We start from the raw sequence: 13,662 nt of genomic DNA, 5'->3' as shown, positions 1-13,662 counted from the left end.
GTAAAATCAGTTATCTACTGTTATACAAAAGTCAAACTGAATCATTTACATCACATTGAAGGGAATCTATCCGTGATAATAACAAAATAACATTTACAGGCTAAATATTCAACTGGATGCTGTCCTATTTTATTCGCATTAAAAGTGCACATTAAGCTTTAGTGCACCTTCCTCTTCACTGTCTCTCTCAGCACCATCATCACCACTACAGCCACAGCGAGGAGTACCACACGGAGAGCAGCCGGGGCTCCGACCTGTCCGACATCATGGAAGAGGACGAGGAGGACCTTTACTCAGAGATGCAGCTGGAGGAGGGCCGCAGGCGCAGCATCAACTCTCACAACACTCTGAAGGTACACACTGAGCACAGCCTCAGGCCATGGGAAGGGCAGATGAAGGTGGGGAGAGCACACAGGGTTGGAGGGGGAGGGGGGGGGGCATCTACCTGCTAATCACTCACAATCGCAGCATCCAGGCCTGTCGTGGCTTTTGCCTGGCTGAACTCCCAAGCAGCCTCTCCACCCAAGCCTGCTCCTCCACCCTGCCCCACCAGCACTGCTTGAACATCCCAGGCTGAGCTCACAAAGCGGCTGCGTACACACACCGTTACAGTTTGCATGTGATGGGTCAAAGGCGGAATCTGAGAGCACAATATCGTCGAGGTTTGCATTTTGATGCCGTCTACAGCGCCCAAGAGTAGCGTTAAAATGCCTCAGTCAAATGTTAGTCAGAAGATGAATTGCAAGTGACGATGTACTGTACTGTATCGAAGGGTTATGGCGTAGCAAGTGCATATGGGAATCTCATTTAAGTGAGTACTTAAATGGAAATATTCACTTTTTGTTTCCATCTGTCATGTCCTGATGTTTGATTTTATCCTTGATGTTGACATCGTCGGTACGTGATTCTGTCCTCGTTTGGTTTGTCACTGAGGATGTGTGAATGTAGAGACGATCTGCCAAAACAGTGGAAACCAAGTAAAAAACGAGAGTCTCTGTGTTATTCCAGTGAGGTCAGTACAAAAGTCTGGTTCCTTTGGCTATCCCTATTTCATGTCCTGCTTAATCTGTACTTATTGTGGTGTTTGTGAGGGGTATATATTGGTGTATTAAGGTTTTACATACACCAATACAGTATCTCTCTCTTTGTCATCGACATCTATTTGTAAATCAGTGTTGCACATTTTACGTCCTTTGGTGTTTAGGAAAAAAAAATGAAGTTTGTTAGCTCTGCATAAGGCTGTACTCATAGATTAATATTGTAAAACATATAATATTGGGTAAAATGCTGGATTCAAATTTTGTGCTGTTGTTTTTTTTTGTGAACACATAGAAAAAAGCTTGTATGTATGTTATGTGTTTCAGTGTGTCCATCATGACTGATTCTTTCATTTGCTCAGCTTCTGTTTGTTCATGTTTTGCTTTTTAAAAACTCATCTATGATTTGAGTTTACCCTCACGCGTGGCACTAACTCAGCCTGTCACTTGTGGTTTTTTTTTGTTCTTTTTTAATGAATATTTCCATGTTACTCTTCTGTGCAAACTTTTTACCTCTCCATCTTAGAGCCTTGACAGATTCCTGTTCAGAGCATGTCATTTCCTCCTCACGGAATGAGACTGCATGTCTTACTACATTGCCACAAATAACTAATTCTGTCTTTATTTTGTCTTTCCCCCCCATTTGTTCTATTCACATACTGTGTTGTTTCCTGCCTGTTCTAAAACCTTCGAAAAAAAAAACAACTTTTCAACCCCCTCCCCCCTCACAAAACTCTAAAACTGAACATTTTGACTTGAAATGACTTTCAATGAACTGTGAAATTGTGCCTGTTGCTCGTGACTGAAGGCATATTACAAACGTCAGGACTTAGCTGAGGAGAGAGACTGCTGGGATCTTCAGAGGGAGGTGGTGAAGCAGAAGTCGCTCCGCGGCAAGCGTCTCCACAGCATCCCCGAGGTGGCCGAGGAGGAGTCGGAAAGCCTGGACAGCATGGGCCAACGCCTGAGCTTCGAAGACGGCGGACGGCCGGGAACGCCTCACAGCCAGCGGAGGATGTACGCCCAGGACACCCACATGCGCGGCCATCCGGCCCCCGGGAAGGGCTCCCGCCTGCAGCGCCAGCGATCCTCCCCGCGCTTCACTGACAGCCGCTACTGCTACGGCGCCGACGACCGGGGCTTGGTTCGCCCCAACCGGCAGAACACCAAGAGTCCCGACAGCGGCTTGGACTGCGGCAGCGAGGAAGAAGGCTCTCTGGGAAGAGGTCATCGAGGGTACTACGCCCACGGGAGCCCCATGCGGGGGCCCGTGCGTATCATCCACTGTGAAGGCCCAGTAGAAAGGCGGGCGTTGGCCATGGGCCGAAAAAGAACTCTGACCCGCCAGTGCAGCGTGGAGGAGGAGTACGCCGACATCCCATTGACGGCTGCCAAGTCGGTGCACACGGGTGACTTTAGGAACAGGGAGCACTTTGGGCCTGGCCGGGAGACCGGGTCACGAAACTACTCCAGGGAAGGGGCCCTGAGCGAGGGCAGGCTGAACGAGCTGGACAGGGTCTATTACAGCCCCCACAGGGAGGCTAGAGCGCAGTCTTTGTCCAGGCTCAACCGAGACCAGCCGCTGGTGTGTGATTCAGACTTTCTGCTGTACTTTCCATCAGCAAGCTGAAGCCATTCTGTTTTTCTTAATGTTGTCTTTTCTTTCTTTTTTTTTTTTTATGTTCATCAAGAACTCCCGTCCTTTCCTTTTGGCATTTCTTTTCCTCATCGACAATTTATCACCTGTTCATTCTGTCTGATTTGATGTCTCATTTTGTGTGAATTACGTTGCCTGTATTCTGACTGTTAGGTGGATTTTAAAGCTTTCAATTACCTAAAGGCCATTTACCTACGTTTTGACTTCTCATGTCTTTGAGGGGACAGGCTCTGTCTAAAGGAGAGTGTCTGTGCAGTGCATGGGGGTGTGCTGCTTCCGTCTCTTCCTCCCTGCCTGTGCCTTCTCTCTGCCAGATGCCAGCTTCATGTGTCGCTCTCCATGTCTCGCCATCCAGAACGGCCTTGTACTTGGACTCTGCTTCAGCATCTCTCGCATTTCATTGCTTCACCAGACGCTGTATTCACAGCAATTCCTGGGATTTATTTAGCTTTCAATCCATTCGCATCCTCTACAGCTTTTGTCTTGTTTCACCAAAACATTTTGGAATTCTTTGATTGTTCTAATCGTGAACTCCAGAGCAGAAGCTTTAATCGCTTTTCTCTTCCCGCTGCGATTGTTTTTATTTTATCACACTCACCCTTCGCCTCTATTCTTCATCCAGTCATCCACACTCTTTCATTCCATTCTTTCTCTATAATTTCCATCGTTTATACCTTCATTTGCTTCCTTTTCTCATCAAGGAGCTGACATGCACAGAACAAAACAAACCCAACAAATGGTCTTTAGCTAAACACCTGACCCTTCCTAAACCCCAGTCCATGTCGTCGTGTGAGGGGTTGATTTGATTTGTCTTATTGATTTGTTGGGGTTTATCGTTTCTTTTCTTTGTTTTACTATTATTTTGCTTTCCTAAGGACAAATGGAAGCCACATCATTTGCTCTTACGGATTTTCAGTTGTTTTAACAGGATTGTTGGATTATTATTTTTTGTTAAACATGTTGGGTTTTTTTTTCAACGTTTCATGTTTTCACACTCGACGTGTTCCGTTGTTTTAACCTCTTGTCTGGTGTTTTTCTACTCTAAAGATCATTGGGAACTCACCTGGATGTGCTGATCGTCTGGACCATTCGGGGCGGAGGCCGGTTCACATCGGCACCCCCCCTCAGCGACGACCCATCCCATCCATTGGTTAGTGAGGTCACCACATGAGGATCTCCATCCGCAGGGCCACTGATGTTTGTGCTGTTTATACCATGTGTTCTCCTTACCCACATGAGCCGAGCTGGACATTTCTCCCATAGAGCTTAGCTGCCACGTAGATCCTTTTTTTTTTTTTTTTTTTTTTTTGGGGGGGGGGGGGTGGGTGTTTGCACACCCCCTAGCTGTCCATTCTCATGAGCTGGATTCACCAAATACTCACATGCAATTTTGCAGGAAAAGTTAACTCAGACACTCTCCCTGTGTTCACCGTGTCTGCGTTCACTGTGGGTTAACATGTTTGTCCCCGAATCTGACCACGCCGCAAACAGATGCAACCATTGCTGTTTTACACCCAGTGGCTCCAGAGTGAAACTCGTTGCCTTGTAACACCCCTCCCACCTCAGGGCAACCTCATCATCCTACTGTCTCAGCATGAGTGAATGGGCCATGGGGTAGAGCAGACTGTGTGAATGCGGGGCTCTCTGACCGTAACGCTGTGATTGGTGTCTTCTGTAGAGATCACCATGGACAGTAACAGTGAGGGGAGTGAGGGGAACCTCTCACCCGTCAAGGAGGATGTTTACTATGGCAGTGTAGCTCGGCGCAGGATATGGCGATCTATGTCCTCAGAGGATCAATATGGTATGTGGTGCAGCTTCTCTCCAAGATGACAATTTACCCTTAAAATGCAGGAGTAAGGCTAAGACTCGACTCTTGAACACGTGCAGTGATATTATGGTGGTCTGTGTTCTGTGCTGGAAAGTTAGCTGCTTTGGTTAGTTTAGTGCAGCTTAGCTGAAAAAAAAAAAAAAAAAAAAAAAGCTGACGAGGGAAGTCAACACTGGCCACTTTTGAATGTAAATGTTCTCCTACACCTTCAATCCCAAGAAACCCCAATCCCATTCACCCTCCATACCCAGGTCACTCTCCACCCCACTGCAACATAGACCACCCTTTATTGTCCTCTTCCCTAACTGCAACCTCCTCTTTTCCTTCTCCTCCCACCTCTGTGAGACGGGGCCAGTTTCCTTTAATTTTGCATGACCTGTTTACAGTACAGTGAGAAGGAAAGACACATTACTGGATGAATTTGTGCATTTTTGCCTTGTTGGTGTCACTTGGTTGCATATTCATTGACCCTAACCACCATCCAGATCAAACACGTTTTACAAAAAAGAAAGGGGCATATTAGAAATTCTCAGTGAGTTGTTGTTACAATATCCTTGAGCCATTATTCAGACTTACAATCTGCCATTGAAACATTCAACATGGTGATCCATGGGAAGCATGGGGAGCTGATATCAGGTTCATCCCTTCCCCCTCACTGTCCCTGATATCTGCCTTGCCAGGAACTACTGGGCCATTTGATGCGTTTCCTCCCTCGGGAACGTGCTTCCTTTGCCCTTCTGTCCGCTGCACATTGTTTCCAGATGTGGCCTGAAAGCATGACATGTAGGAATGCTCTTCTCGTCATGTCTACTCTCGGGAAAAGCATGCATGTTGATCAGCCTCTGTGAGATAAGGCCGTGAAACAGCAATGAACAACAGTGCAGTGTTACTTGTGTCCTCCTGGTGTGCACAGTCATTCAATTTCCCCTTGCACCCTCAAAAGCTGCTTGACATGTGTTCCCTGTCTGTGCCGTGCTGTTCTGTGCTCTGTGAGATTTGGCAACACGCCAGCAAGCAGAGATGTGTGAACAAAGAGCCCCGCTGCGTTCCGACCACATTGCGAGAGCGTCGTTTGCCTTTAGCCGGCCGACACGACGGAGGCAAGCACTCTGTCGGAGTGAAACAAATTACAAGTGTAATAATGGCAATCAATTCCTGGCTCTTTTTTCACACATGCATCTCATCGCCCTATCCCCCTGTCAGCTCTAACAAAGAGACATCTTCTGCTCTCATTGCCTCTACAGCCAGCGTGGCTGTATAAGGCTGGTAGTAGCAGCAGAGGCCTCCTCTATGTTTCAGACGGCTATGGCGGGCGCAGACACGGGCGCGGACGGCGGTCCCCAGATTACTACGAGGAATCAGAACCGGAGGAGCTGACCCGGGTGTTCGTGGCTCTGTTTGACTATGACCCGCTGTCCATGTCTCCAAACCCGGATGCTGCTGACGAGGAGCTGCCGTTCAAGGAGGGCCAAATCATCAAGGTGCCGAGTCATACTTGACTCCGTACGGAAAATAATGGTTAACGGTGAAAACGCTGGGTCCTGTTGATGTTTTGGAATCAGAGGTTGACCGAGCTGCGTTAGTTTGAGGAATAATGGCGTCTGGTTCACGAAAACAAAACCTCTGATGTGCTGTTGTGATATGAAGTGAGATTTGTACGTCAGCAGAAGTGGTTTAAATTAATTCACCAACTGCGGTTTGCCAATAATATAACATTTCTGACCGTTTCTCCTCAAACAATTTTTTAATTTAGAAACAAGAATATATCATAGCTACAAATACTTAAAAGAGTGTGTGAAGAACAAAAAAAGTGTGTCCTATTTGACGCTGAGCATCTTCTTCTGATCTCTTGTTGTTATTTCAGGTGTTGGGGAATAAAGACACGGATGGTTTCTACAGGGCGGCGATACGTGACCGGGTGGGTCTCATCCCCTGTAACATGGTCTCTGAGATCCAGACGGAGGACGATGAAATGATGGGCCAGCTCCTGAAACAGGGCTTTCTCCCACTCAACACTCCTGTGGAGAAGTTAGGCAAGACGAGATCTTCTTCTTCACTTCACTTTTATCCCCTCTGCGTCTGCCGGGCGGGTTTAATGCTCTTCTAGAACGTCTCCCCCGCTGACTCACTTCTCTCCTTTTTCTCTGCTCTTCCCTCTTAATTATGCTTCTCTATGCAGTGAACTGTGACCGTTTCAAAGATGGCCGCTCAATAAATCGCAGATCCAGAAAGTCCAAGCGAGGTCTGTGTGCAGCCCACTCTGCTTCCTCCTTACTGCTTTCCTCTTTCCTTACTACTGTTTACTTTCAAGCTGTGAGCTTGTTGCGAATTCTGGTGATATTTGCTTCTGTGGTGTAACTTTTCAACAATACTACCATGAATCATTTCCGTCTTTGTTTCTGTATTTTATTTATTCTTGCTCATCTGTAGAAAGAAACAGGCGCAGTGGACGTCAGCATCCCATGTCGACACGGAGAATGGTGGCTCTGTACGACTACGACCCGAGAGAGAGCTCTCCCAACGTCGATGTTGAGGTACTCTCCTCCTGTCGTCCACTCAAGTCTTAAGCAACCTCTGTCACAAGTGTCTAGTCTCTCAAAAGCATGAAGCAACAGACAGATTGGCCGGCACAACCAGAATATCCTATTGGCACATGTTTTAAGTCCATCTTTTAGAGAAATTGTTTGAGATTTGTTAGCATTGTTGTCAGTACATGTTTGTCTGTGGGAAAAGGAAGTGACAGAAAGCAGGGGAAAACCTTTTATGTGAAAAACCGCATTTATGTGGGTGGATTTGCCAAGTATTTAAGACAAACCCATGATTGTCATGGCTATTAAAAGATAAAAACAGCTTTGATGAAGCCGAAGGACTCAAGAAAGCCTCTTTATCAGAATTAAGCAGTGAATTAGTAAAGTGAAACATGTACAAGTCTTTCAGCATGTGTAATACACTGCGGAGGAAACACAACAAGACGCTCAGATCACATCAAATACGTTTTGTTAGTGTGTCACACTGATGGCAGTGGACTGGTCTGAAACTTACACAGTATTTCTTTGTTTGCTGCATAACGAGAGTTTTCCTCTGCTTTCCGCCCGTCTGCCTCATGTTGCTCAGTCAGCTGCTCTCAGCCGAACCATCTCCATGTTGAACTAACACAGTGGTCTAATAGCTGAATTATTAGGATTGTGGGTAGAATGTGCACAGGTTGGGGAGTTTAGATTGAAGTACTTTCCCGTGCTGTTTTTTTTATTTTGGGCCCTTCCCCCCCTGGTTTCACTTACTCTCACCTTTCTATTGGCACTGCCACCGACACAGTATGAAGGCCACAGACTGAATGAGGAGGTGAGTGAGGGCGAGGAGGGTGTGGTACTGTCTGATCTGTGTGTGTGTGTGTGTCCCCCCCCCCCCCCCCCCGTTTGTTGAAGTGCAAGGGAGGAGGCGGGCTTCAGATGGCCGGCCATGGCTCTCTTGTCCTCGGTGGTCATGAGAACAGCCCCCCTCCCCATGCATTGCCTGAGCCAGCATCTCCCCTCCTCGGTTTGGTCTTTCTGTGTCAACCTCTCTCCTACGTACTGTACATGGTTATTGTTTGCTTTGTGTGTCCTCTGGACTCCCACGGGAAAGATGTGCCCGGTCTGTTGAAATCCTGTCTTCAAAGCTACAGCATCTGATGCATTTTCAGTTGCAACAGTCCGCCTGCCGAGACTGAACTGACACTCACGCTTAAGATGCATCACATTGATTTGGAGAAGGACGAACAACATTTCAAACTCATTCGACCGCTCGAGACTTGATGTTCTGGAAAGCTTTCCCGCCTTTTAAGTGAACGAAGATGCAATGAGACACACGTATCTCAAGGTTTTTCTTCTCCTTTGGCAGGCTGAACTGACTTTCTGTGCCGGCGATGTTATCACAGTCTTTGGTGAAATCGATGAAGATGGATTTTACTATGTAAGTACCGACTTTATGGATCCCTGTCACAACACAAAACAGCACAGCACAACTTTGCCATGGATAACTTTTAATTACGTGAGCAGTGTCACATCAACAGTTGACCACAACAAACTACTGGTTGGGAATTTCTGGCATCGCATTAAGTGGGTTTGACTACTTTGTGTCAATTGGAAATTATGAATCCGAGCGAATGAAAATACCTTGAGGAGTTCCTCAAGGCTCCATCCTTGAGCCTCTTTTGTTTAACATCTACCTGCTCACTCTGGTTCAGATCATGGAACATTACATCTTCTATCATAAGCATGCACATGACACACAGCTCTATATAGATCAGTGTCAGTGAACAACCACAGTCCCTTACATCTGCATGAATTACATTAACGAGTGGAGGCGTCACACCTTTTTACAACTTATCCCTGAGAGAACAGAGGTGTATATACTCCTTTTAAAGTCGTGTAATTTTCTTAACAGAAGTGTATGCTGTTTTTATTAGAGTGTGGCAGATCATCCAACACACACTGAGACTGCACCGGTGATAAAAAGTGCTAAATAACTTCTGTTCATTCAATATTTCATTTGCAATTTTAAATAATATACTTTCCACAAACCCCCGCAACGACACTATGATGTCTGCCTCGGCCCCAATATGAAGTCTGTACTGACACCAGCTCCTTCTGAGTACAAAAACTGATCACATAGTATTTCCTTCTCAGGAGCATCATCACTTCATACCCACAGGACACACTATGGCAGAGGTGTGTGTACCTCCGCACTGAAGTGGTCCCAAATAAAACCCTGATGTATGATAAAAACAGCAATAAAGGCACACTTTGTGAAAATCTTTAATTACAGACCAAACCAATTGGTGCAACTTTGAATTCCCCCGCCGAGCAAACAGTTAAAGCTTCATTCACAACAGCGGGAGCCTCACTCTCCTTGTGTCCTCTGCAGGGCGAGCTCAATGGACACAAGGGACTCGTTCCTTCCAACTTTCTAGAAGAAGTGCCTGATGATGTAGAGGTTTTTCTCACTGACTCACCATCTCGATACCCCCAGGACACTCCAGCACGGATAAAGACCAAAAGGGTACATGCTCCTTCGCAGTACTAGCCCTCTGTCATCCATTCACTCTTTTCAGTTCCCTCTATCTCCTTCAGTCGTGTGTGTGTGTGTGTGTGTGTGTGTGTGTGTGTGTGTGTGTGTGTGTGTGCGCGTGTTCGTGTGTTTGAACCAATGAAATTTCCGACTCTAGAGAATTATACTGTAAATAAATAGATGTCTAAGATTTATGATAAAAAAAGAAAAAGAAAAGAACTTTAAGACTAATACTTGACAGAGGTACTTTTATTTTTCATGTTTACTGCTGTGAAGGGGGGTTATGCATTGTATAATACATGGATATATTGTATTCATAAAGCATTCTCAATGAGAGTAAAATGGAGAAGCTCCTGTGACTTTTTACTTCTGTCGTGTCCTGAAAAACAGCAGTTAACACCTTTTTGCACATGCATATTCAGCATTCTAACAGATGCTTTATGAATATATTCTGTGTTTGATCTCGATTCATTTCTAATAGAGTAAATAGTTTTGTTGTACTGAAAGAAGATGAACTACGTAGTCGGTAGCGCAGCATGATCTATAGTCCAGATGCATGAATTCTTGAACATTTTATATAAAGATAAGTCTAGTGTAGTACAACTTTTTGTATCTGCTCCTGAACGCCTTGTTTTGTAAATTGCTTTCTTGTAAAGTAGCACGCAAAGGTCACTTAGCCTAATGTCGCAGAGAATAATTTCAGAAATAATCCTTTCCTAAATGTAAATATGTGATGTTATTTTTGTGTTAAAACAAAATAATGCAACTGTTGAAATATCTCTAGGTGTCATCAGATTGTTTCTTTCCTCCTGTTATAATTTGCCATTGTCACAGTGCAAACTATTGAAATGCCATTACCATATATTTTTTTTGTTTGTTTTGTTTTTTTATTTCTTTTCCTCACCCGCTTGGCAAAACAGAAGAAGAGTGTTCATTTCACACCTTAAAGGCTCTGTTTCCGTCACGTAAGTGAGCAACTGAGGATACCAAGATTACGACCCCCCCCCCCCCCCCCGTCTAATGCAGATGACATGGGTACCCTTAGTTTCTGGTATGCAACACCAATACTCTGTATGACGTTCCTCTCTGTTTTCACCCCAAATCTTTCTCTCTGCTGTTGTTGGTAGGACGTAGTGACCCTAGCCAATGCATTAGACAAGAAGTATGGTATCTTCAGTTGTTTCTCTGAGTGTTGTACATGATAATGTCCGTCTCCTGCAATAAGTCTCCTGCTGTAACTCATGATAAGCTAAAAGGCCGTTGTTGCACAATTACCTTTGAAAAGTGAAAAGTAAACAACTTATATCCATCTTCTGTCCCGCTTATCCTGTTCAGAGTTAACTTGTATGCAAAAAAAAACAAACCCAAAACCTTCTGGAAAACCAATATCAATACAACATTTTGCCGTTTGAGAGCGAAAGCAACATTTTCTTTAAACTTTATTCTTGAAGCCCAAAATGTTTGAGATCATGTCTTTGTTTCAATTTTATTTTTTAATCAACCATCCAGCTCACAATTTGACAATTAATTTTAGAATGTTCAAATTAATCATTCCTTCAATATTTATTTTGTTCTTCATAAGTCGAGATTTAATTTTTTTTACTCATTTAAAAAACCAAAACTCTATTTTTCTTTGTGTCCCTTTATACAACAAATTTCTTTATCGCCATATTCTAGACTTTGTTTTTTCATGCCGTAGGTCTCAACGTGTTAAAATGCTTATTTTTTTTCATTTGCTAAATTTCCTGTTCATTTGCTCTATATTTACTTAATGGTAGAATATATATATATATATATATATATATATATATATATATATATATATATATATATATATAAATTCCGGTTTCAGTCTTTTCTTCCATCTTCTTCCTCCACATTCAGGCTTCATTCTCAACCAGCAAAATAAAAAGCTTCTCCCATTTGTTTTTTATTGGCGGTAATTTGTTGCCGGAACATTCTTTGAATATGCAAAGGAGATAAAATTCAACACACCGAAGCAACAATCTGAATTATTAATAGCTACTGATATGAAGTGAACCTGAGCCATTGAGCAGCGACGATGATCGTCTTGTTATGCTGCAATAGTTCTGCCACCAGAAGTTACTGATACCAGCCAAAGTGAGGCCGTGGCAACAAATCCCCACCCAGAGCAATTTGATCCAAGTAATGTTTTTCATTCTTCTTTCCTTTGTTTTAAATGAGATGAAAAGCAAGTCTTGCTTTGCGCTCACACGTCGCCCTTTCTTGTGTGTGAATTGTCGAAGCATCCTGTTTACATAAAAAGGAATCCGCAGAACAAATTCAATCCGTCTTCCCAAAGTGCAATTTAAAGGAGCCTTTTAGCTCATGATTACAGAAAAGGATTTGTGACTAGTAGTTTCTCTGTAACCCAGTTGTATCAGTAAATATCTATTTCTATATTAAAGAGGAAGCAAAGTGAATGTGATGTGTGTCCCGCAAACTGTATCTTGTGTATGTGAGAGGCTCTGCTCGGCCGTCGATAGTGATTGTTGGGAAATGTCGTCACCTTTACACGGATGTGGAAAGTTAAGTCAATGTCATGCTTAAACAAATTCTGTGTTGTGGTAGTTTATTGGTAGCATTTGAAGCAAACACCGTTTTTGTACCTGACAGAGGGTGGAGGAGGGTGGGAGGTCAGCTATGGTGGCCCTGCAGAGACAGAAAGGACTTGAGAGCAGTAGAGGGGCTGAGGTGTGAGACACTCCTGGCTTTTTAACACCCTCCAACTGTCCCTTACGGGTCTCCCATTAGGTTCCCCTGGACAAATCGGGTCCGCCCAGAAGAGCCGCCTCTCCCACAGTGCGTCCACACGTCCCGGCTCCAATGGACATGTACTCCTCCAAACAGAAAAAGGGACTGCTCTCCAAAGGGAAGAAACTATTTGAGAGACTTGACGCTGTAAAATAATCTGACAAACACGGAGTTTCAGCCACGTCAAGTGTTTTTTTCTTTTGAAAGAAACTAAAGGTGGCATTTGTGACATCAGCAAATGCATAATTTCTTGTACATCTGTTGTATACTAGAATATTTGTATTTTGTCAACTTGATCAACTCCTTATTTTCAATAACATTTCATACGGTTCCAAGACCGCCGCGCGTCGACCCTACCTCCCCGAGTGTCCGGCTGGTGGGGTTTGCTTGTAGACAGAGACGGGGCCCAGGGCAGTCTCCACTTTGCACTTGGTCAAGTCTGAACAGACGGGCCGACCACAAGAGTCTGACTAGTGTCTCTGTGTACGCGAACCAGAATGTCCATGAAACACCCGAGGGCTCGCTCTCACCCGGGAGTCCACTTGATTTGAATCTTCGACAACAACCTAAACGGTGCGAGAGCCTGGGCATGCTTTTACTTCAGCACATTCCCGCAGGCCGTGTGACGGGCTCGGCCTGGGAACCGGGTGGTAAAACTCAAAAAGACAAATCCTTCTTCCCATTTTCAACTGTGACAAGAGGCACGTGCCCCCTGCGAACAAGCACATACTGCATCTTACTACAGGGTCTCTGCAGTGAAGTCAGCCGCCGTGGAAACGCCTGCTAGATCCAACCTTCATGTATTTGCCTTATTATTGCACAATAGTCCGTACTTTGTCCGGTAGCGTGTGCAGTTTCCATGCCTGCTCCTCAGTTCTGTCAGACCATCGAGCAAACTCGCGCGCTGAAGCTCATCCTGACTCGTGACATGCAGGGTAATATCGTGCGACTGTTTTTCATTCAGCCGCAGCTTAAAATGTCCGAGAGCCCAGACCCCCCCCCCCCCACATCCCGCCTCATGTTGCTAAGCCGTGAAATGAAAATTTACTAAAAAAAAAAGAAAAAGAAAAAAGAAATCTCCATTCAAACCAAATTCTAGGACTACAGAGAAAGGCACTTTATTTTTTTAAGTTTGATGCCACACGTCTTGATTTAAACTCGACTACTCTACAAAGGGAACCATACAGATTCTATATAGAGATATATTTAAGGACTAGAGAAAAGAAATCATGAAGTTCTGCATCCAGTTCACAACATGCACTAACTTGAGCTTCACCAAGAGAGTACAGGTATAACATCTTCACAGTAGTTCT

The 13,662-nt window shown here is 44.6% G+C and overlaps 1 protein-coding gene across 1 annotated transcript in view; it reads left to right on the top strand.

Annotated features, from left to right (window-relative positions):
* The window catches only part of rimbp2b (RIMS binding protein 2b), a gene marked incomplete at its 5' end in the record, with an annotated part of 86,573 nt that extends 73,175 nt beyond the window's left edge, over positions 1–13,398 (top strand). Inside the window, 13 exons of the mRNA XM_080466777.1 lie at positions 192–353; positions 1,846–2,622; positions 3,742–3,844; positions 4,373–4,498; positions 5,825–6,006; positions 6,390–6,558; positions 6,705–6,767; positions 6,956–7,059; positions 7,841–7,867; positions 8,405–8,476; positions 9,431–9,565; positions 10,495–10,539; positions 12,350–13,398. Coding sequence (XP_080322903.1) covers positions 192–353; positions 1,846–2,622; positions 3,742–3,844; positions 4,373–4,498; positions 5,825–6,006; positions 6,390–6,558; positions 6,705–6,767; positions 6,956–7,059; positions 7,841–7,867; positions 8,405–8,476; positions 9,431–9,565; positions 10,495–10,521 — 1,947 coding nt within the window. The 3' untranslated portion in view covers positions 10,522–10,539; positions 12,350–13,398. The remainder of the gene's footprint in view (positions 1–191; positions 354–1,845; positions 2,623–3,741; positions 3,845–4,372; positions 4,499–5,824; positions 6,007–6,389; positions 6,559–6,704; positions 6,768–6,955; positions 7,060–7,840; positions 7,868–8,404; positions 8,477–9,430; positions 9,566–10,494; positions 10,540–12,349) is intronic.
* Positions 13,399–13,662: the final 264 nt, after the last annotated feature.

This window comes from Lipophrys pholis (genome assembly GCF_963383615.2).
Source record: "Lipophrys pholis genome assembly, chromosome: 7".
Classification (NCBI taxonomy): domain Eukaryota; kingdom Metazoa; phylum Chordata; class Actinopteri; order Blenniiformes; family Blenniidae; genus Lipophrys; species Lipophrys pholis.
The sequence above is the reverse complement of the archived record's forward strand: the minus strand, read 5'-3'. Positions and strand labels throughout refer to the sequence as shown.